General features: G+C 42.4%; 1 protein-coding gene across 1 annotated transcript in view; it reads left to right on the forward strand.

Moving 5' to 3' along the window:
- CDC37 (cell division cycle 37, HSP90 cochaperone) overlaps positions 1-22,735 on the forward strand; it is a 40,986-nt gene that overhangs the window by 7,613 nt on the left and 10,638 nt on the right. The window contains exons 2-5 of the mRNA XM_069231823.1: positions 13,131-13,412; positions 14,546-14,651; positions 21,806-21,921; positions 22,272-22,394. Coding sequence (XP_069087924.1) covers positions 13,131-13,412; positions 14,546-14,651; positions 21,806-21,921; positions 22,272-22,394 — 627 coding nt within the window. The remainder of the gene's footprint in view (positions 1-13,130; positions 13,413-14,545; positions 14,652-21,805; positions 21,922-22,271; positions 22,395-22,735) is intronic.

A 22,735-nucleotide genomic window follows, 5' to 3' on the forward strand; every position in this document is an offset into this window, starting at 1 on the left:
ACATATTTTGTCATTTATATTCATGCTAGGGGTATGTTTCAAAAGGGAAGTGACTCCAAATACTTTTCAGAACCAGCACCCTACACCCATTTCTAATAATCGCATTGTGGATACGGTTAAATGTTAGTAAGACCTGCCTGGCCAGATTAGTATGTTCGCATTCATGTATTTGATTTCGATTTAAAACCAGTAACAGAACTTGACTGCCCTGTAAAAGTGTCCATGTGTGCAACTTCAAACTGTCATTTAAACCTGGCAAGTGCATCCACTTGCCAGGCCCAAACCTTCCCTTTTACCCTAAGATAGGCCCAAGACATTCACATGGGCAGGTGCAGTGTATTTAAAAGTTAGGACATGTACTGGTGTGTTTAACATGACCTGATAGTGAAATACGGCTACATTTGTATTCCACTATTGCAAGGTCCATCTCTCCCATAGGGTAACATGAGGATTGCCTATTCTGTGCCTCTCCCTGTCTGTGAAATACACGTCTGGGCCAGGATGACAGTTGGGCTGTTTGTGAATTCACTCTAGAACAGTAGTCTTCATATTTTTTTAATGTGCGATCAAGTACATAATGCCAAACATTACAATGTGGATTACTACTGCTCAGTTTTTCATCTTAAAACAAAGCCATTTTATTAGCTTAATACTGCTAATATCGCTTTTGGCCAGAGCCTGGAGCATGTCTTGACTCCAGCTCCGCTGCAGCCCCTGTGGCCATGTGGTGTGATCGCAACACTGCAAAGTTGCCGCAGTGTGTCTTGACCTGCTGGTTTCGCCATCCTTGCCTTGTCGTAAGAAGCAAACGCCTTGCACCGACTCTGCTTCACCTCTCCTGCAACTGTAAGGAACTGATGCCTCATCTCCACTGCCTATCCAACACCCCACCTACTCCAGTGACACCTAACTTCCTCGACTCCGTGACACATCTTTGCTTCCTCATTTTCCAAAGTATTGTACATGGGGTCTGTGCAACTCCGTGACCAGCCCACGTCTCCCTATACTAAGATTTATTCTTTGAAAATTCGTATCTTAGTTTGTGTAAATTGGATTTTTGTTGTTTTTGTTCTTTTTATTTCAATAAATATTGGGGGAGTGTGAGTGGTGGTGGCGGCGGCGGCTACTTGGACAGGGTGCAAACCACTGCCAACTAAAGACCCAATTTCTAACATTTATCATCCCCTAAAACAGGGATGTTCTAACTTGGGGGGGTCTCAAATGGCTTTGGCCAAAAGAAGCATTATGCTGATAAAAGGGCTTTGTTTTACGCAAAAAAAGTGAGCGGCATTGAACTGCTCTGTAATGGGCCATCACTAACATATTTTGTCATTTATATTCATGCTAGGGGTATGTTTCAAAAGGGAAGTGACTCCAAATACTTTTCAGAACCAGCACCCTACACCCATTTCTAATAATCGCATTGTGGATACGGTTAAATGTTAGTAAGACCTGCCTGGCCAGATTAGTATGTTCGCATTCATGTATTTGATTTCGATTTAAAACCAGTAACAGAACTTGACTGCAATGTTTAAGTATGTCTAGACACATTTAAACATTCCCAATTCAAAAATATTTCTGAAAAATTTAGAAGGGGCTTCCTGCCCCCTCACCCCCCTTTTCCCTTCACTTGGGGGAGGTGAGGGGTGCAGCATTAAAATGTTTGAAGACCACTGCATTTAAAGCTCTGATTCACTCCTATTATATTTACTTCTTTGCTTGTCCTGATGATATGCAGCTCATTTTACGACAAGACATAGATCTGTTGGCTTCATTCTCAGTTTAAAGACTGGTAGCTGCCTAGGTGAACCAAAACATCATACATCTCAACTCTGATGAGAACGAAGTCTAAGTTTTTGTCTAAACAATGCCCTGGAATGTGTCATTGTGGCCTGAACACTTGGTCCTCCTTATCCTGCTTCTAGTGCTTGCAGCATTGATATTTTTTCAGGAATTAGTTTTCTTTTACTACTCAAATTGCTCAGCTTTCCTCTGCATACCTCTGCATGCTTCATGTATGTAATAAATAAATACATCTTATTTTCCATGCACATTCCTGCAATGCTGTCATCCTGGCATTTAAACTCTCCTCCATAGTTTACTGTAAGCCCTTATACTTTGGCCTTCCCTCCACCCCCAACAACTGACCAGGTTTCAAACTACTCAAAACGCAGCAGCCAGGCTTGTCCCAGTATTAAATTGATTTTCCAGTATCTCTGGTCACCTAAACTCTCGTTTGTTCCCATTCCACAATCTCTGCGCATTGCCCTTTTTTTGTTTTTTTGTTTAATATTCTCCACCGTACCCCAAGACTAAGTTCTCCACGTATCACCCTCCAGATTACTTTGTGTTAGGTTTTCTTAGGTGTTGTCTATTGTAGGGTATGCATGAGTGTGCAATCAGACTCCCTAACTGCAGCTAGAGTGTGGAACACTCTACCGCCGCTTCGCCATCAACACTTCTCTTCAATACTTTTGTGACAAAAGACCTCATACACCACCTATTCAGTCTTCAACAAGCTTTCGCTTTGTTTTTAGGTAGTTTACTCTACTGAGAGCCAGGATACCCTTTTCTGGGTATTTGTGCACCATGTATATTTATATTCATTCATTAATTCATTCAAACCATTCTAGAGCCACAGCTGTCGTTAATTGTACCTAGGTTAGTACTTCCCATCTCCTACAAAATGTTGTGGAGTTTTGCAAGACATAAACGCTTTCATCATTCCAAGCTAACAACTGTGATCAACTCTGTCTCTCCTGTGATGGTATACGAAGCTGTATAATGTAGAGTGTAAAATGTGATATTGGTTTGTGGAACTTTGGTAATGCAGTTTGTTGGAACATTACTGAGGTTGTGTAATGCATGTGGGGGACAGTGGAGAGGAACATCTGATTGGGTTAGAAGCTTCTGCCCTGCTCCGCCTTCTCTTGTTGCTCTTTTGTGTGGAAGTCTTGTGGATGAAGCATTCCATCTTCGAATGGACAATGTCTATACAGCCACCTGTCCAACACTGGCAATGAGTTGAAGTTCGAATCGCAGGCAGCAACTACCAGTGCCTTTGAATTAACTGAGACACAGTTACTGCTAATTGAGCAAGTTCCAGTCTGCAGGGTGGATTTCTCCAGCACCTGATCATCTCAGGCATGCATATTCCAGGTAGTGGTGAAACACATTTGCGTTCCACCAGGAGTCCTGCCATTTTGGCTGGATCATGAAGATTCAACAACACATTCTTGGAACACCCTAAAAGTGGTGCCATATGCCTCAGACCACGGGGAACCTTGAGGAAGTCTGTGCATTGCTGGAAGACATCTGTGTTTCTTTGCAGATCTCTCATCAGAACTGAGCCTGCTTGCCCATGCGCTTCATGGTAGCGGGTATCTTTTTCTATACGGTCAGTCTGACATGAGCAAACCGTAATGTCTCTCTTTTTGTAGCGATGTTTTCACACATTTGGCCACTATAGAAAGAACAAGTGGTGAAAAGATGGTAGTGTATTGCATAGTTTCTTCCTCGGCCACTGACTGTTTGCTGCTCTCAGATTTTTAACATTGTATCCTGGTCTTAGACTTTAAAGATTTTGCTGCTACATGTTTTGTTGAATTCTGCATTTGGTACGATCTATTCCAACCAAAACTTCCTCAGCAGTGTAGCGCATATAGAAAAGTGATAGTTTATTACGTATAATTTGTAAATTTCTCAGAGCTCGGCCCCACAGAGGGTTTCTGGTTTTCATTATGTCTCACATTGTTATAATATTATTAGCTGTAGAATACAGTGTGAGTTATGAGTGGTCTTAGCAAATGTGGAGGGAATGGACTTTGAGACATACTAAAAAAAGGTTGTTATTTAGTCCAGAATTTAAACCAATTTAAATTACTACCCACTTTAACCATTGAAGCCAACTTAAATACCTTTGACTGTTCCGTCTGTTTGACACCATGCATGGTCATAAAGTTAACAAAATTGCAGTGGTGAGTTTTCATGTTGAAAGCAGAGATTAGGCAAACATAATGAGGAAAATGTAGCACCACTCCTGACTCTACCTGCGAGTTTCGAATTTGTGAGTTTTTAGAGAACCGACAGTTTAAAAAAAAAAAAAAGATTCTAATAATATACCCTTTAATGATATAGTGGATTTGGCAAAAAGGATACAACATTCTGAGAGATTTGTGAAACAGATTAGAGGTCTATGTGTGATAGGAGTTGAAGCTAAAGCCGCAAGTCTGGGAGATGGCACGGATGGAGTAGGAAGGGCTGAATGTTGTGATACAGGTGTCAGTCACCAGTTCCTCGGGGTCTGTGCACGTTCCCAACACTTCCACCACTAGACAAGTCCAATACTCTGATTAGATTTATCACAGAGTCCAAGCAGGGAATAGGGGATTAGGAAGGGAACAGCTGGGAAGGAGACCTGTAGGAAGTCAAAATTACATCTCATGAAATTAGTACAATGCTATAACTCTAAGCTTTGTCATTTTCTGAAAACATGAAACAACCCTAGAATAATTCTAGAACTGACTAGGATTTTTGATGACCAAATACCTGGGAAGGAGACAAGGAAAGGTTAAATAAAACTTTCAGATTCAAGTACTTTCTTTAGCATGGGAAAAATAAATTGCGCACATTGCAGGTTTTTATATGTGTACTAAACACCATAAAGGATTGTGCACCATAAAATTACACAATGTATATTCAAGGAAATAAATCACACAACTTGTCAACTCAAAATGCTACCAAGGAAATGTCTTAGAATGGTAGCGCACAGTAATTGACATATTTTATAAACAAGGAAATAATCGCGCGTCTTGCCGATTCGAATGCCACCATTAAAATGCCTCGGAAATGATGGCGTACAATGAATATAAAAATTCACACTCAAGGAAGGAATCGCGTGTGTTGCCGATTCGAATGCCACCATGAAACTGCCAAGAAATGGTAGCGCACAATGAATAACATGAAAGGCACACAAGAAAAGAATCGCGCTTCTTGCCGATTCGAATGCCACCGTTTAATGCCTCGGAAATGGTAGCGCACAATGAATAACACGAAAAGCTCTCAAGAAAAAGAATTGCACGTCTTGCCGATTCGAATGCGTGCATACAAATGCCATGAAAAGTTTTAAATGCACAGTTATACTTGCAGGAGCAAAATGTTATTAGCATCCAAAATTAGGCCCAAGAATTAGAGCGTCAACGAATACGGAGTCGGGGGCCCAGCCCAACCTCCGCCTTACCGCCCTGACTAGGAATCACCACTGAAGAATGAAGCACAGAGGCCTGGGAGGTCAAGGTAGGCCACCGGAACAGGAGCTCAGGAAGTTGCTGCTGCTCTGCACCGGGACCTCTGAATAGTGAGCACGTGGAGCTGGGCTGACTCCCTTTTATAGAGTTTTGGCCCAGCCCACAGCCACACCCAAGCATGCTGCAGGGAAAGCTTCTAGAAGGCCCTGGAAAGGGACCACACCCTGACTCACTCTGAAATCCTGCAGCAATACATTGCAAATGTACAGTATTTATAAGCACCTTAAAAATGTATCTTTTGGATTGAATTCTGCAATGCAAAAGGTTAAACAATAACATATCATTACAATGCATAGATTACATTATCTTGAGAGTGTTTGGTTTTTGCATTCTAGACGCCCGTAGAGCACGCACTGTCCTGGTGTTGACAACAGGTGTGGCACCAGTAGCACATTGGTAATTCACAGAATTGTCCTGCCAACAATTAGGTACTGCAACAAGCCTAAGAAAAGAGTTACTATGGTGGGAAACTTGGCATGGTTTCTGGTAAATCCAATTGGGACACCTTGGTCCTAGACCGAAATGTAATTTTGAGTCACTTAACGATGCATATATACTGTTATTTCACATTGTGTTGCTGGTGTCATGAATTCTTGGTATAGTGCCTGTTGTGTGGAGCATTATATCCCACGAAGGCAATATGCTTTGGACTTACAATATGTTCTTCATAAAAGTGACGAGTGTGAGCTGTTTGTTAGCATGTTTGGTACATCTCACCTCATGGAATTGGGTTTGATAATCTGCAAATAAGGACAACGTTGCCTGACTTTTTTCGTTTCAGTGAGGCATATGGATGAATGCCTTCTCAAAATGTCAGCTGATATTTAAGGCCATCCGCAAGCACCACCAGCTCATTCGGACCCCCAAAAGATCCTTCTACAAGGATGGCATCAACAACAACGCGCACGTCAGCAAAGAGCTCTTCAGCATCATCAAAGAACTCTCCAACCCCAGGTCCTGCTCTATCTGCCCCACCCCTCGCAAGACCTCTACGACTCCCTCGCCACCTTTTTCCATCACAAGATCACAGACATCCACGGCAGCTTCAACTCCTCAGCCACCACTAACCCCAACGCACCCAGCCACAACAACCTCTTGCTTGCCTGGACCCACATCAACGACGAGGACACCATCAAAACCATGAGCACCATCCACTCTGGATCACCCTCTGACCCCTGCCCCCACCATGTCTTCAACAAAACAAGCCCCATCATCGCCCCCCAACTCCGTATGATCGTCAACAGCTCCTTCGAGACCACCACCTTCCCGGAGAGTTGGAAGCACGCCAAAGTCAACGCCCTGCTAAAGAAACCCAAAGCAGACCCCGAAGACCTCAAGAACTAACGGCCCATCTCACCCCCCTCCCTTCCCGGCGAAGGTCGTCGGGAAGATCGTCAACGGCCAACTGACCCGCTTCCTGGAGGGTAACAACACACTGGACATCTCCCAATCCGAATTCCGTAGGAACCTCAGCACCAAGACCGCCCTCATCGCTGCAACCGACGACATCAGGACTATGGTAGACAAAGACGAAACCGCTGCCCTCATCCTCCTGGACCTCTCACCTGCCTTCAACACCGTCTGTCGCCACACCCTCCGTATTCGCCTCTAAAACGCAGGGATCCGCCACAAGGCCCTGGACTGGATCAAATCCTTCCTCCCACAGAACTCAGGGAGTCCACCTCCCTCTGTTCCTTTCTGAAGCCACAATGACCATCTGCGGTGTTCCCCAAGGATCCTCTCTTAGCCCAACCCTTTTTAACATCTACATGGCACTTCTCGCCAACATCGTCCGATTCCCACAGCCTCAACATTGTCTCCTACCCTGACGACCCCCAGCTGATCCTCTCACTCACCAAGGACCCGCCACCACCAAAACCAACCTCCACGAGGGACTGCATGCCATCGCCAACTGGATGGAGAAGAGCTGCCTCAAACTGAACTCGGACAACACAGAGATCCTCGTCCTCGGCTCCAACCGCTCCGCATGGGATGACTCCTGGTGGCCAGACACACTAGGAACCGCACCAACACCCACTAACCACGTGCGCAAACTAGGTTTCATCCTAGACTTATCGCTCACCATGACCCAGCAAGTCAACGCTGTCTCATTTTCCTGCTTCACAAGATCTTCAGATCGATCCCCACCAAAACCAGAAGGTCCCACGCCCTCCTCAGCAGCAGACTGGACTACGGCAACGCGCTCTACGCAGAAACCGCGGCCAAGCTCCAGAAGAAACTGCAGGGTATGCAGAACGCCTCCGTGCGCCTCATCCTCAACATCCCACGCTGTGACCACATCTCAGCCCACCTCAGAGACCTACCCTTGCTTCCTGTCAACAAGAGGATCACCTTCAAACTCCTCGTCCACGCCCACAAAGCTCTCCACAACGCTGGCCCTGCCTACCTCAACGAGCGACTCACCTTCCACACTCCCATCCGCCAACTCTGCTCCGGTAGCCTTGCCACCGTCGTTCGCATCCATCGTACTACAGCCGGCGGCAGATCCTTCTCTCGCCTCGCCGCCAAGACCTGGAACTCCCTCCCCGTCCACCTACGACAGACCCAGGACCTCCTGACCTTCAGGAAACACCCCAAGACCTTGTTATTCGAGCAGTAGCAATCCTCCCCAAACCCCCTCCCCACCCTCCACACCAGCGCCTTGAGGCCCTAGCAGGTGAGTAGCATGCTTTACAAAAATGATTGATTGATTGATGGTCTCAAAAAGAAATAAAGGACAGTTCTACAACACAATTAAAAGCATTTAGATGAGTAAAATATCCTTGGGTGGTATTATTTCAGCTTTCTTTCTTACAAATACATCACCATAAAATGAGTATAAAATCAGTCTTGAAGTGATCTTTACAGAGACCAAAGTTTAACTGTTAAGTTAGCCTGATTATGATTTGGGCATAGCTGTGTGATTTTGTGCATGCCTGGTCAAATCCATGAAGGAGAGAATACGAAGCACGTCAAATAACACTGGAAGCCTCTGTCCAAGCTTTAGAATGCCAGTCCTGACAGCTGGTGGTATATGACAAGCTTGAAACTGCACAGTTAGCGATTTGCTCTAACAGCAGATTGTGGCCAAGCACAAACGTTATATCTACAATATCCCTCTCCCAAGTTGTGCTATTTTAAGGAGCCATTAAAAAGCAAGACTCAAAAAAAAAAAAAAAAAAAAAAAAAAAAAAAGTTGGGCATTTTCAGCGTGTTCTAAATAGGTGCTGATTTTGAATGTGACTTTTGCTCCGGAGCATCTTACACCAGCAATCTACTACTGATAGTGCTTACAAATCCATATTTTGCAGAATTGCAATGTAGTTGTTGCTGCTGTAGTGGGTTGGTATGTGCCTTACTTGTCAGACATTAATGCAATGAAGCACTGAAGGCAAAGTGAGTCCTGCACCCACCTGCTCTTACTCTCTCACACAGAAAGCCCCGTCTGCTCCACGCCCTCCGACTTCTATTCACTGCAGCATAAGCAGTGTTAAGACGAGCACAGAGCCAGAGTAATATGATCAGTGACTATGCTGTTTCAAAATGAAGATGCTAAATTACTGCTCATATTGTTCTTATTCTGCACCAAGCTTCCTTTCATTTCAGGGCCTGCAAGGGTTGCTTATCAGGAAAACTCAAACAACTGGCTGCCAGTGTTGCTCTCATTTTCTTGAATGCAGAGACTGTGAGTGATATTCAGATTATTCAGCAAAACAAAACGCCTCCCCACTGGAGAACAGGGGACTGCTTTCTTTATGACCCTGTTCTGGGATGCAGCACAAATTCTGGCAGGCAGACAGACTGACGTGCAAACCCAACAGCAGAGTGCCTTGATTTCACTTATGAAGCAGTATTCTTAATAGTCACCTGCTGCAACAAAGCTGCATTTTCATTGTTGATTTCCATAGAGATTTTGAACAGGAATAGTGGCTGAACCACTAGCCTAAATGACACCAAATTTGGCAGAAAGGTGTCTGTTGGTCCAGAAAGCCCCCTTTTTGGTGTAAATCAGTTGAGTACTTTCTGAAATATTAAAGAAAAAACAAATTTGTATATAACGTGACGTCTCTGCAAACCCTCTCGATTTTGTGCTGAGATCTGATTAGCTGGCAACACTTCAACAAGGAAGTGTTGGCAGCCCTCTTGGGACTTGGCTTCAGCCCCCCCCCCCCCGAATCCCCTACCCCCTCAGATAGGGCAGATTAGCAAGTGATATGCTGGGGGGGGGAGGAATGGGGACAGTCTGCTACAGCCCCAGGTACTGCCACCTCCTGGGGTCTAATTTTTTATGAAATGGCACCCAAACTCACCTCCTCCCACCCCAAACACACCGGGGCAGATTGTCGAGTGAAATGCAGGGGGCCCTGGGGCAGAATATGTTCAAAGACATGCAAGGCCTAACAGCTCTGGCCAAGTCAGAGCAAACACTGCAGTTTCAGCAAGTGAGAGCTGTCAAACAGCTGTTTCCCTGCCCCCAGAGATGCAGACAGGGAAATGGAGGAAACAGCTGCTTTCAGAATCACTTGCACAGACAGGGAGCTGCATGTTTAGCAACTCCCTGTCTGTGACGGGAGCTGGCTGGGACTGCAGGGGCCTTCAGGCCACATGGCCCTCATCCCCAGAAAAACAATAAATTAACACCGGGGGATGGGGTCCCCTTGGCCAAGATTGGCCCTGGGAGGGTTGCCAAGCGACCCCCTGCCCAAAAATACACATATATTAACTCTGGTTAAAATTAATCGTTGGAGAGGCCCACATTCATCTCCCCCCTGCACCCCCACCCCCAGATAGGAGATGCAGTTGCCAACGACTTGAAGTCGGTGGAAACCGGGTGCACTTTAGAAAAGGGGGAAAAAAAGCAACCCAAGGTGGTTTTGTTTTTTTCAAATGCAGTAGAGCACACTTCTGCATGTGTGTGCTGTACAGGTGCACCCCTATTTTTGGGTTGCACCAAGGGGGGGGGGGGAGGAGGGGTCTTCTGCCTTTTGACATCCTTTGTTTTGCATTTCCTAAAGAGTGTTTTTTTTTTTTTTTTGAGAAATCACTATTTAAGAAGTGCAAAACCGGCCCATTGACTAAAATGCAATGGCAATTCTTCTTTCTACTTTGTAGGAATCACTATCTCTGTAAATAGCATTTTGCATTTCTTAAATAGCGGTTTCTATGAAGTCACTATTTATGAAATGCAAAATTGCATTTTTGTTCATCTGGCCCATTTAACTATAACTAAGGTAACTTCCCCTCGCCATGCGCTGTTAATTATTCCTCAAATTACAGCACTCATGACATCTTTGATAACATGATTGATAAAATCAATGTAATCATTTCAGTAAAAGTTTTGACGAAAATACTGTGCATGGCGGGGGAGCGAGTTAGTTACCTTAGGGCACGAGTTACAGTTACTTGAGGTAACTAGAACAGGTGAATTTCTATGGTTTTCTATGTTTAAAATGTGAACCTAACTATAACTTTTTTTTTTTTTTTGGTGAGTGAGTGTGTGTGTGTGTGTGAATATATATATATTTATATATATGTGTGTGTGTAAATCTATCCATCCTTCGACTTCGCCTATATATATATATATATATATATATATATATATATATATATATATATATATATATATATTACCTATTGGCGGTTGCCAATAGGTAGTTATAGTTAGGACCATGTTTTCATTAGTCATTTTTTTGACTTGCCTATATCTTTGGCACCATTTAACAAATATTCACGATATTTTCTAAAAACAAGCATCCTGGTGGTTCTTGTTGCACTTTGGAAGTTTTGGGGTGATCGTTCCAGTGGGGGCTGAGAAAAAGGGGACTAAAAAAAAGTTGCGCTTCCCATATTAATTTCCTTAAGACTGTCAACACATCTACAGCCTGAACCATTAGACAGAATTGGCAGAAAGCTAGCTTCCACTACTCAGATTGTGCTTTTTGGTACTTGGTGTAAATCCTTTAGTAGTTTAGGAGATATTTAAAGGCAAATAACTTTGCGTATCTCTGGCTGCGAATTATTTGTGAAATTCGTTAATTTTGCAAATATGTGTGAGAAAAGAAGCGTTGCAAGTGGCTGACCGCAACCTGGCCAGAAAGTTGCGACTGCCATTTTATTTCATGGGACACGGTCCCCGGGGGTGTGGTGAAAATTCAGATTAAAAGTGCCATAAGGGGTCAGGGTACCCAGACCCCAGGGGTGTGAAATAAGTGTGTTTAAGGGGCAAGTTATAAGTTTAATATAATTTTGCGTCACAGTACGCAAAATGTTTGCAAATGTCCATGAATCATTCGCAAAATATTTGCGATTATGGAAACATTTTAAAGAAAAAACACATTCATACACTCATAAATGCACTTGGAGACTCAGTTGCAAACTTACACACCCACTGAGACACTCACGCACCCACTCACACATCCACTGACAGAGACAGGCCCTGTGACCAACCTCCGCTGTGCACGGCCAAAGGTCATGCTTGGAGCAGAGTTTGGTGGTTATAAGGGCTTGGCTGCACGGCCTGGCTGCACAGCCAGGACTTGCGACCAAACTCCACCACGCAGGGCCTTTGGCCGTAGGCGGCAGGGGATGGAATAACTTATAGTTACTAAAACTACTTGGTTAAAAAAATTAAAATAGACATTCACTGAAAAAAAAGGTTACAGGGACGTTCTAGTTAGGTTCTGAATTTAGTTGTACAAAACTTTACAAATTCAGCAGTTATAGTTAGTTATTTCAAGTAACTATAACTCATGCCCCAAGGTAACTATAACTCACGCTTTCGCCATGCACAGCTAATTACTCGACTTATTATTTTTAGTGATAAGATCTTGCACAATATCATTGATATTACTGCAACATTTGCAATAACATTATTGATAAGAAACCTTAGCATGGCAAAGGGTGCGAGTCCTAGATACCTTAGAGCGCGAGTTCTAGTTACTTGAAAGGACTCTAAATGCTGAATTTCTGTGGTTTTGAAAGAGTAGATTCAGAACCTAACTATAACGTCCCAGTAACCTTTGTTTTTTATATATATATATATATATATATATATATACACATACATACATATTCTGTCCAGCAATTTTATTATTTCTTCTTCCTTGCCTTATGCAGGGAAGTAGCTGAAGGTTTTTTTTTTGTACTTTAAGATTCCTTATTTTAACTGAATGCTTTTGGACAGTCCCTTGTGGCCTGTTCCTTCTATCGAAGTAGAAAGGGAAGAAGAAAAAACAGTCATTTACAAATTGTGAGTTGGGTCTCTTGTGTGATGAGAAGCAAGGAAGGACAGGACTGTAGCTCTGACGTGATGTCTAGGGAAGGGGTGATAGATTGTTTGCAGTGTGTACTGCCAAAGCTGCATACAAGCAATAATACGATTTTTGGGGCTACCTGAAAAATCAAAAACACCTTTATCTTGCCTCACTTTAATGTGGGTATACTCAAGGTGGTCTTTATAGGAGCAGGTCACAGCTTCCTCTCCACAGTTAATTGACTGCTTGCAGATTTAGATTCCATCAAGGATGTTACGTCATCCTTCTTCGCCCTTGTAATGCAGTTGGTTGGGCTGCATAGGATGGGACTAAAAAATACCTGTGACTAGGTTTTGGGACCTTCGGGCTCAACAAGTATTTTCACTCAAACTTTTTGAACTTTCAGAAAATTAGAGGCGTTTTGACAAAGTGGGCAGTGTTTTTGAGGTCCAGTGTGTACAGACGAGACCTGCGAGGTTTGCGGTTTTTTAATTTTTTTTTATGGATCTTCAAGCACCTGTTCGAAATTAAATAGCTGGATTATTTGAACCTTCCCACCCCATCTTTCTAGGCCCGCGTAGAGCGTATGGAACAGTTCCAGAAGGAGAAGGAGGAACATGAAAAGGTCTGGGCAGAATGTCGGAAGAAGCTTGCAGATTGTCAAAAGAAGATCAATGAGCTGGAACTGCAAGGCACAGACAGCGCAAAGAGTGAGCTCCAGAAACTGCAGCCTGAACTACAGCAGCTGAAGAAGGACGAACGAAACTGGGAGAAAAAAACCAATGAGCTACGGAAAAAGGAGAAGACCATGCCCTGGAACGTGGACACACTGAGCAAGGATGGCTTCAGCAAAGTAAGTGTGCCACATGATGATCTTTGTAAATCCTTCAGGGGCAGCTCAAAGCGCCTTACTTTTCAGATGAACACTTGTTTGACTTTCTTCAATGTCTGTTTTAACTGTTATTAACTTCATCAAGCATTCTGCAAAAACATTCTTCCCCCTCTATATAGTTTTTGTTGGAATTCCCGGTAGGCCTGGCTTTGCAAGAATGTTGTATGGTGATGTGAAACATTACAAATAGATGGCATGGAAATGGATATGCATTTTGGTGGAAGCAAATGACTATAGAATATTATTGGTGTAGGTTTAAAGGTCCGGAGACAGTTGCACTGTCAAGCCAGACCCAAAATTACTTGAAGGTTAACAACCTCCCTGCTCCCATATATGTTGCAGCCAGAGAAAAATACCTACATTATCTAGTTATCTAAGACACTTAAATAGCATTACAATGTCATGTGTGTGCCCCCTGAAATCTCAGTTCAAGCTTGGGCAACTGAATAAATAAACAAATTGATTGCAGCTGTGTTACAGGCAATCCCTTTTTTGTGGAAGCACAGAACTTCTGCCCAATCAAAACATGTACTCCTGGCTCCCAACATATGGATGGAGCCAAAGCCCCTCTCCTGATTATTCTCACGTAATTGTCTGGTGACAGCTGTGTTGTCAAACTTAACCATAAAAAGCATCACCACATATGTCTCAGTATCAGTCAGCAGTTAATTGGGAGTATGATGGCAAAATGTAGAGGTTGTGTCCAGGGTTCCACAATATATCCCCCTAAAAGAGGATTTAAATCATCCCACCACCAGTTTTAATCCAGTCAGAACAAAGGAGCATTAGAAACTGAGAATATTGCACCTTACAAAAACTCTGATACATTTAAAGGTATTGAAATCCACTTTTTATCTTGTAATCACTTGTGAACTTCTTCACGTAGCATCAACGTACTGAAGGGCTTGGTTTGATTGTTACCTTTGCTGCACATCTTCTCCAGTTAGAAGGTTCCCCAGGTTGATAATTTTCTGGTACCTCTTGCTGGAGAAATAAAGGTACCTTGAGGGTAGTGGTCTCTCAGTTCTCAATTACATTAGTTTGATAAACGTTTAGTCCACTTTTTAATATAGATGGCCTTTTCTCCAAATTAGAGTGTAATTAACAAGAAGCCAGAAGTCCATGAAGAGACGGAAGAAGAAAAAGAACAAAAACATAAGACCTTTGTGGAGAAGTATCAGAAGCAGCTAAAACATTTTGGTAAGTTGGACTGTTGGTGTTTTCAAGTGTTGTTTTTGAAGACTTGTCCTTCTGTAATCATGATTCTCTTGCACTTCACATTTTGTCTGTGGTACAACAAGACTTGAACAGACATGTCTGTTCCTGTTCTTTGATGAACAATGTTTTCTGACAGCTGCCGAAAGATCAACAGAATCAGAAAATGTGTATTCCTTTCTCCTGCATAGCAGCCTTAAAATCATACAATACTTCACTGAAGTTCCAGTATCACAGTGGGCTTTTTATAAAGCAGTCTGCTGTTAATGGAAGTTGTAGACTTGATCATTTCAGGGTGGACTAGCATATCAGATTACACTAGGCTGTAAAACGAAAAGTCGTTGCATTCACAGTTACATGAAGTAATCTGATTAACCCTTTGTCTGTTACAACCTTTTCTCATGGGGTTCCCAAATTATTCCTGTTTAAGTTGGCTTCAATTTAGAGCTCATGGAGTAGGCTGACCCATTCCAGCCTATCTTGTTCTTTCTCATAAGCTGTACCTTCGATTTTTAGCTCACTATATATTTTGCATTCCCTAAGCACATTTTCAAGAAAAATATTTATATTTGTTTTTTTGTATTTTCCATTTTCTATAGCCTGGGCCTTATCTCAGGGAATGCTGGAATGTTTTGGAATGGTTGTAGATTGAAGGTTTCATAAGAAATGATCTGTGTAAAAGCCTTGTTTTGAAAGATGGATTACAAGAAGCTGAGGTCATTATCACTGAAGGAGAACATATTAGATTGAGTTCAAGTGGAAGAGAGCAAGGTGTGTAAGGAGAGTGTAGTCTAACAGAGGGTGGTCCCAAGAAGAGGACTGACATAACAAGAATGAAGTATTTGGAACTGTCTTCATTACTGATCTGTGTATCATGTGGGTCAGTTGTTCAGTCTCATGGTTTATACATTGATGCAACTATAGATTTCTTTTTAGGTGGATTTTGAAAGATGTGAAAGTTGGGCCCTGTCTTGTCTCTATAGCTATAGTTCATTTTTGACAGTGAAGTCGATGTGAAAGTTTTTATAGCACTCTGTTTCCAGGAGGTGCTTGCTTGTCCTTTACAGATGCATATGTTCCCATGAGACTGCATGCCATATTTATGTGCAAGGGGATTTGTTGAGCTTTAAAGATGATGCAGGGCTGACTGAAGTGCATCGCACGTATAGGGGGTGCCATTTGAGTTTGACTTGTAAACATTTAATATGTTTACATTTCTTTGTGGCCTGGTCGTCCTGTCAGTTGTGTGAAACGCTTTCACGGGTGGTGCCCAAATAGCAAGGGAGACAGTGAGCAAGGAGATCCCGCAGCTATGCAGGCTTAACAAGTGGTTGAGCATTTTGATTAAGATCATCACTAGTGTTGAATTTACTTAATGATTTTAATAGCTTAAACTAATGGTATGTCCCTTTCCTCGTAGCATTAAAATGAGTTGAGTTTGATCTTGATGTCCACTGAAAAGCATAGAGATTTAGGCTACTATTTCGTAAAGTATAGACCAGAGGTTGTATATGTTAGTCTGCCATCCTTTTGTGCTGCTGTTCTTAGATTCCTGGTTACTAATGATGAACTTTGTTTTCTTTAGGTTCAGATCTAGTTTTTCTTTTTCAATGGATAGTTTTTGACATAAACAATACTGAGTTCCTATTGATATTTATGTATATGTGCCTCATTTGAAAGTTGTATTTTAACATTTCTATAGAGCTCCGCATTCCTGACATGGTTCTATAATAATAAGACTTATAATTGATTCCTGGATGGGGTACTCCATAGATGTGTAACAGTAGCAGGGATGTGGAATTCCTATCGCCCGACGCCCGGACAAGTAGGCCCAACCCTCTGCAGCACAAACCCTTTGGCTGCCAGTTTACAGAGAGTGGAACTCTCTGCAGTTGAGGTAATATGTTTCCAACAGATAATGCTGTTCGAACTTGTATTTATGGTTCATTATTTGAAAGCCTTCATTATTAGGGTGAGTGCTGTAAATAAATGTTTTAAGGTCACACTTCACTACTGACGTTGGTTCCAGTACAAAAAAAAAAAAACCTGTGTACACACGTTTGAAAAGTTCTGGCTATGAGACTAAGTATAATGCTCCCAGAATGCTCTCTGATTAGATGCAAATGTTTGCAGAAGCTTGTTAAGCAAGAGAGAGGAGTCTTTGCTTTTAAAAATAAAATGTTCAGAAAAAATACAAGTAGGGAAAAAGTTTCGCTACCATGAAATTTTAGGTGCTATTTCTTTGAAGTGTCATTTAGTAAAATGTGTTGATGCATTCTAGTATTTCCAAAAAATATTTGTAATGGAAAATCTGTGTAACCATTTTAAACACGATTATGGGAAGCATGAAAATAAACAAACACTGAAAAAATTCAACTGATCCGACATATTTTTATAAGTCTTTCAGTTTCATCAATGCGTGTCTTGTTTTGATATGGCTTTTGTAACACTTTATTGTTGTGGGAGCTACCAGGCCCTCAACATTGTAACAAACACTTGCAACCCCCCCCCCCCCAAAAAAGTTTTTGAACTCTAAAAGCACATATTGCCACCAGTGGCATAACAAAGTCCCCGCAGCCGCCCTCCAGGGGACCCCTTCAGCACAGCACCTGCCCTGAGTGAGTCTGGAGAGGGGGCTCCTCTATGTTCTTTGCAAAGTGGCACCCTCCAGTTTCGTTAAGTCACTGACTGCCGCTGTAGTTCCTCACACTGAACAAAACTACTTTGTGTGCCAAAATGCTCTTTGTGGAAGAGCAGAATGCGATCACTCACAGTAAAGCCAGCCGATAGAGAGAGAAATAGAAGTTTAACAAAAACAAAATGTCTTTGTTAATACCAGACCCAATTAGGGACCAAGACCCACATGTAGGTAGCTTTTTGCATGTCGCAAACAGCGAATTTCGCTGTTTGCGATGTGCATAAAGCACATCGCGATGCACCAACCCAGTTTTGCGATTCAGTAACCTGGTTACCGAATCGCAAAACGGGTTTGCGACTCGCAATTAGGAAGGGGTGTTTTCTTCCTAATTGCGACTTGCAGTGCAATGTAGGATTGTATTGTGACCGTGGGCGCAAGCCAATCGCAGTTTGCACCCATTTCAAATGGGTGCTAACCCATTCGCAAAAGGAAAGGGGTCCCCCCATGGGACCCCTTCCCCGTTGTGAATGTCACTGTAAACATTTTTTCAGAGCAGGCAGTGGTTCTGTGGACCTGCCTGCTCTGAAAAAATGAAACGAAAACATTTCATTTTTCGTTTTTGTAATGTATCTTGTTTTCCTTTAAGGAAAACGGGCTGCATTACAAAAAAAAAAAACTGCTTTATTGAAAAGCAGTCACAGACATGGTGGCCTGCTGTCTCCAGCAGGCCACCATCCCTGTGAGGGCCGCCATTCGCAAGGGGGTTGCAAATTGCAGCCCACCTCATGATTATTCATGAGGTGGGCATTTGCGACCCCCTTGCGAATCGCAGATGGTGTCAGGGACACCATCCTACATTCGGATTTGCGACTCGCAAATTGCGAGTCGCAAATCTGAACCTACCTACATGTGGCCCCAAATTCTTAAAGAAAGTCACAAAAGTGCACCCATGGTATATGCCTTTGAATTAGTGGCTTTCAAGAGAAGTATACCAGGAAATCGTACCCCAATAAAATATTTGTGAACTGTATTTTAGCATGGGTAAATACGCATGTGTAGATTTGCTCATGTGAAAATCTATTGAGCATTTGCAAGTTCATTTTCCCTCCAGCCACTTTCTTCCCAACCCTGGAAGAAGTTCTAATTCTGCCATTGTCAGGAGTAAATGTCCAACCTTTCTCATAATGGGAAAATATTAGAGAGAAGCTGGTGAAATTCTTTAAAACATGCAGGTTAGTAGGTTTGCAGACTCAAAGGCATTCCAGCCCTGGAACTATTGCTTACTGCTTCCTCCAGCCCCAGTATGCAGATCTGCAGAAAGGTGGCAAAATAAGGAAATTGCTACTGTAGAGATTGAAACTGCAAGTATTCAAGCCCTACCATGGTAGTAGTCCTGGCATAATCAGAGAGGCTATTATCCGAGCTCTTACATAATGAGATTGCTGCCATAATTTGTCGCCACACTACATGGCACCAGAGGGACAAGTAGATCTTTTTACAGGACAAGTAGATTTGAGAAGCAGCCTGTCCACTGGACAAGTAGATATTTTAATAAATTCCACACCCCTGAGTAGTTTTTACTGTCTGTTTGCCTAAGAGAAGTTCATGGCAGATTCTGTTCCTTTTGTATCATGCTCCAGTGAGTGTTTGAGTGTGGTTCAATTGGATGCTGAGCTATTAATGAGGGAGCCTTGACTGTCTACTGGTGGGCCTGATGTTCCACATGCCTTTGAAAATTTGGCAAATTAATCTGCAGGTAGATGATCAAAGGACAGAAGCCTCACCTTTCATTTTGTTTGAGAGGTCAAGAAAAATGGAAGTCCTCATAGTTTTGATCATCGATATTTCTCCAGATTTTATTACTCTGGATAAATAGTGACACCTGAAGAGTCACAAAGTTGTGAGTAAATTTGCAGCTTGGCCATTCTGGATTCAGGATTTCGGCGACAATGTTCGTTGGGTGTTCATGTAGCCTCTGAGATACACCATGAGTATTATAGTCTTTTACTCCCACCCGAAATAGGCTTTGTAAATTCCCAGGAGATGTTTAAGTGTTATTGGGGTGGCTTGCCATATTCAGTTGCCTTTCCTGAGATCATTTGTTTGATTTTAGACATTCGTTCTGATGTCATCAAATACGCTTTTCAATGTTAGTGGGAAATTTTGTCGCTCTTTGTTGGGATGATCCTGGAAACATCAAAGTAATTACTGCATTGTTTGGTAAGGAATAGGTGACTTGAGTGTGGGATATGAGGAAAGTGCAGTCTTACTGAGCTCTAATAGTTGTTTTAGGGATTGTGGAAGGAGACTTTGTTAGAGGAGGTAAACAAAGAAGCGGCTGAACTACATTATAACTTGATTGGTCCGAGGAACAGTGATGAGGTTACAAACGGAAGATATTGTGTCAGGGATGTGTGGATTGGTGATTCCAGGTCCATTAACAGATAATCGACATTTGATTCCGGCTAGCCAAATTTTGAAGGCTTCAAAATCGACAGATGTTTTGCTTTTTTTTTTTTTTTTTTTTTTTTTTTTAGGTCATTGATTTCAGAGGCAAAATGAAGGAATGTGGCAGAATTGTAAGCTGGTGGTCTAAAGAGGATTAGAAATGACAATATGAGGGAAGGGGTAGGAGAGAACTTGACAAGCAAAGGTCTGCGTTCTGGGACATCATAACCTCCTGCAAATTTTGTAAATAGAGATGTGTTGAGGGCCACAGCCATGTCTCCCGCAGTCTTTTTCACAGTGAAATTCCTCAGGAGTTTTTTGTAGCCTGCTACTACATATTCATGTACGATTGTGCTGTATCACTGCTTAGATAGGTTTCTGGGATAAAAGGCAAATTGGATTGGGGGTCTGATATTGAAATGTGGACATTCATGCAGTCATTCAAAGATTTTTAGGTCAAGCATGCAAGCGCTCTGGCCTGTTGTAATCTATCTGTGGGCTTTTAACCACGCCCATCGCCCATTCATGGGCTTGCAAACTAGAGACCCATTGCATTGCAAATGCTTGTTATTTTATTGAGGACATGAGAACAGGTGAACGTACATGCGATTTGTAGTCAGAAAATTGAAAGATGAAGTGGAGTATCTGAATTAAGCAACCCTAGTTGTCATTACAGGGTGAGGAATAGTGGAAGTGGAATGAGGGTAGAGAGCTGAAGCAAGAGTTAGCAGGGTCTAGGTTTGAAGAGAAGAGTGAATGAGTGTGTGAAAGGAATCTTTGAAGGGCAACTGTTTCCTGAAGCAAAGCGTCTTACTGAAAGATAAGACAGAAAGGTGCTGGGATTTAGATTCTCTCGCTCTCTCGCTCTCTCGCTCTCTCGCTCTCTCGCTCTCTCTCTCGCTCTCTCTCTCTCTCTGTCTCTCTCTCTCTCTCTCTTTGTGTCAGAAAAATGGGTGAAGATGGTGTAGGGTATGGTAGGAAGTATGATCTTAAGAAGGTAAGCAGTTCGACTAAAAGGTAATAGAAGAAAAAGAAATGAAGTGAAACGGAACAGTAAGTGAATCTAGGTGTTGAAAGTGATACAGGGTACTGGTGTTAGGAGAGGCCTAGAGTTTTTAAAGAAAATCTAGTTGTTCCACATATAGATTTCATAGGATACAGACCCTTTTGGGACACTTAAGGGGGATTGTTAATTTACCTTTATATTCGGCAGCATCCATTTTAACTTCAGCCGCTGCTGTACTGTTCAACCTACCAAACTTTGTGGATAGGGTATTGAGAAGGTCAGGATCATCTTCCAACAGCCAATGAAATTTCCAATACCATCAATAGGCTTGCTTCACCCAATCCATGATCTGATAGGTCTGTGATTTTGAGCAGTCTGTGCCATGCCCTGATCGGAATTGCAAGTCGGAGCCAGTCAGAATTTCACCGGCATTCTGAAATTCGTTTTTCACTCAGAAATAAATACTTTAAAAGGTAGGTGGTAAACTAACAAAGTGTCTTATAATAGACAGCATATTTAACTCTTTCAGTTTATGGAAAAGGTTGTCAGACCAAGAAATGTCATAGTGGGTGTTACTTGAGTGGCGGTTGTTTGTCTGTGCAGCTTTAATAAAGCAATACAATTTTTTTCAAACTCTGAAAGTTGCTGACTTGAGTCAGATATGCTATGGTTTACACCAGTGATTTGCAGTGTACACATGCTTATGCAGCATGTGGTCAACCTACCTGTTTTTATATTTTCTTATTTTTTATTTTCTTATTATTTGTATTATCATGCAACCTTTTTTTCCTCAAAAGTAAAAGTTCTTATTGCACATTTTCAGTTAAATGCAGGCAGTTAATGCGGGTTTAGTTTTCCATCGCTTGATAAATTGAGTTTATTTACATTTAGAGAGATGCGACTGAGTAATGTGGCGGGCGGTGGTGGTAATCAGAGATGTAAATATGTCTTCAAGGCAATAGATTTATAAGCAAAGTAAAGACTTGTACATTTGCTCTATATGTCTCCTTTCACAATCCTATCAACTCGCGCTTATCTGTTGTGCAGGAATGCTACGACGCTGGGAAGATAGCCAGAAGTATCTCTCGGATAACCCTCACCTGGTGTGTGAAGAGACCGCCAATTACCTGGTGATCTGGTGCATTGATCTGGAGGTGGAGGAGGTAAGGTCTGCCAATATGGTGTGAAAGTCTTTGCTGGCAAATGCTGGTAAACGGTAACTAAGCTACTGCGGTCTTGGACTTGATGATTTCTTAACCTCTTCAAACACTGTGGTGGTATATATTTCTTTGACAAACGTATGTTTTACAGTTGCGTATTTTGAGTAGGTAAAAATCTGCCTCATAACGTGGGGTGTGTTCAGGACTTTCCAGTAACACTGGCAGGCTAAAGGAAAGAGCATCTTCTTCTGCCACTACTTATGTTTTATTTTTCAAAGGCTTGAATTTGGCCGCTTCTCAGCACCTTTTTTTTTTTTTTGTTAGTAATATGCGTTCTCTTTTGCGGTTTCCAGAAACACGCACTGATGGAACAGGTGGCCCACCAGACCATCGTTATGCAGTTCATCTTGGAACTGGCTAAGAGCCTGAAAGTGGACCCCAGGGCCTGCTTCCGCCAGTTCTTCACAAAGATAAAGGTAGGCATCAAAAGGGGACTTCAGCAGCTTCCTCGTCACCTTGACTGTCATCTATTTTGTTACATCCCTGTTGATATTTATGCATTGTTTTTGAATTGCCTCTTATTCATATAATATGTACACAAAAATGTAGTTCCTTTTCCCTTCATTGATTGATTTTTTTTTTTCTTCTCCCTTTCTCTCACCTAAAAGAGAGACCCCCTACTGGTTCCCTCGGTCCTCCATGCTCCGTCCTGCTCCATTTCATGTTACCCTGGTTGTTATAGTGGCTCCTAGCATCCTCTCATTCTCCACTTTCGATTCAGTTTTTCCTCATCTCACTGGCCTTCTTTGCATAGCAT

Source organism: Pleurodeles waltl, chromosome 4_2 (assembly GCF_031143425.1).
Source record: "Pleurodeles waltl isolate 20211129_DDA chromosome 4_2, aPleWal1.hap1.20221129, whole genome shotgun sequence".
Taxonomy (NCBI): domain Eukaryota; kingdom Metazoa; phylum Chordata; class Amphibia; order Caudata; family Salamandridae; genus Pleurodeles; species Pleurodeles waltl.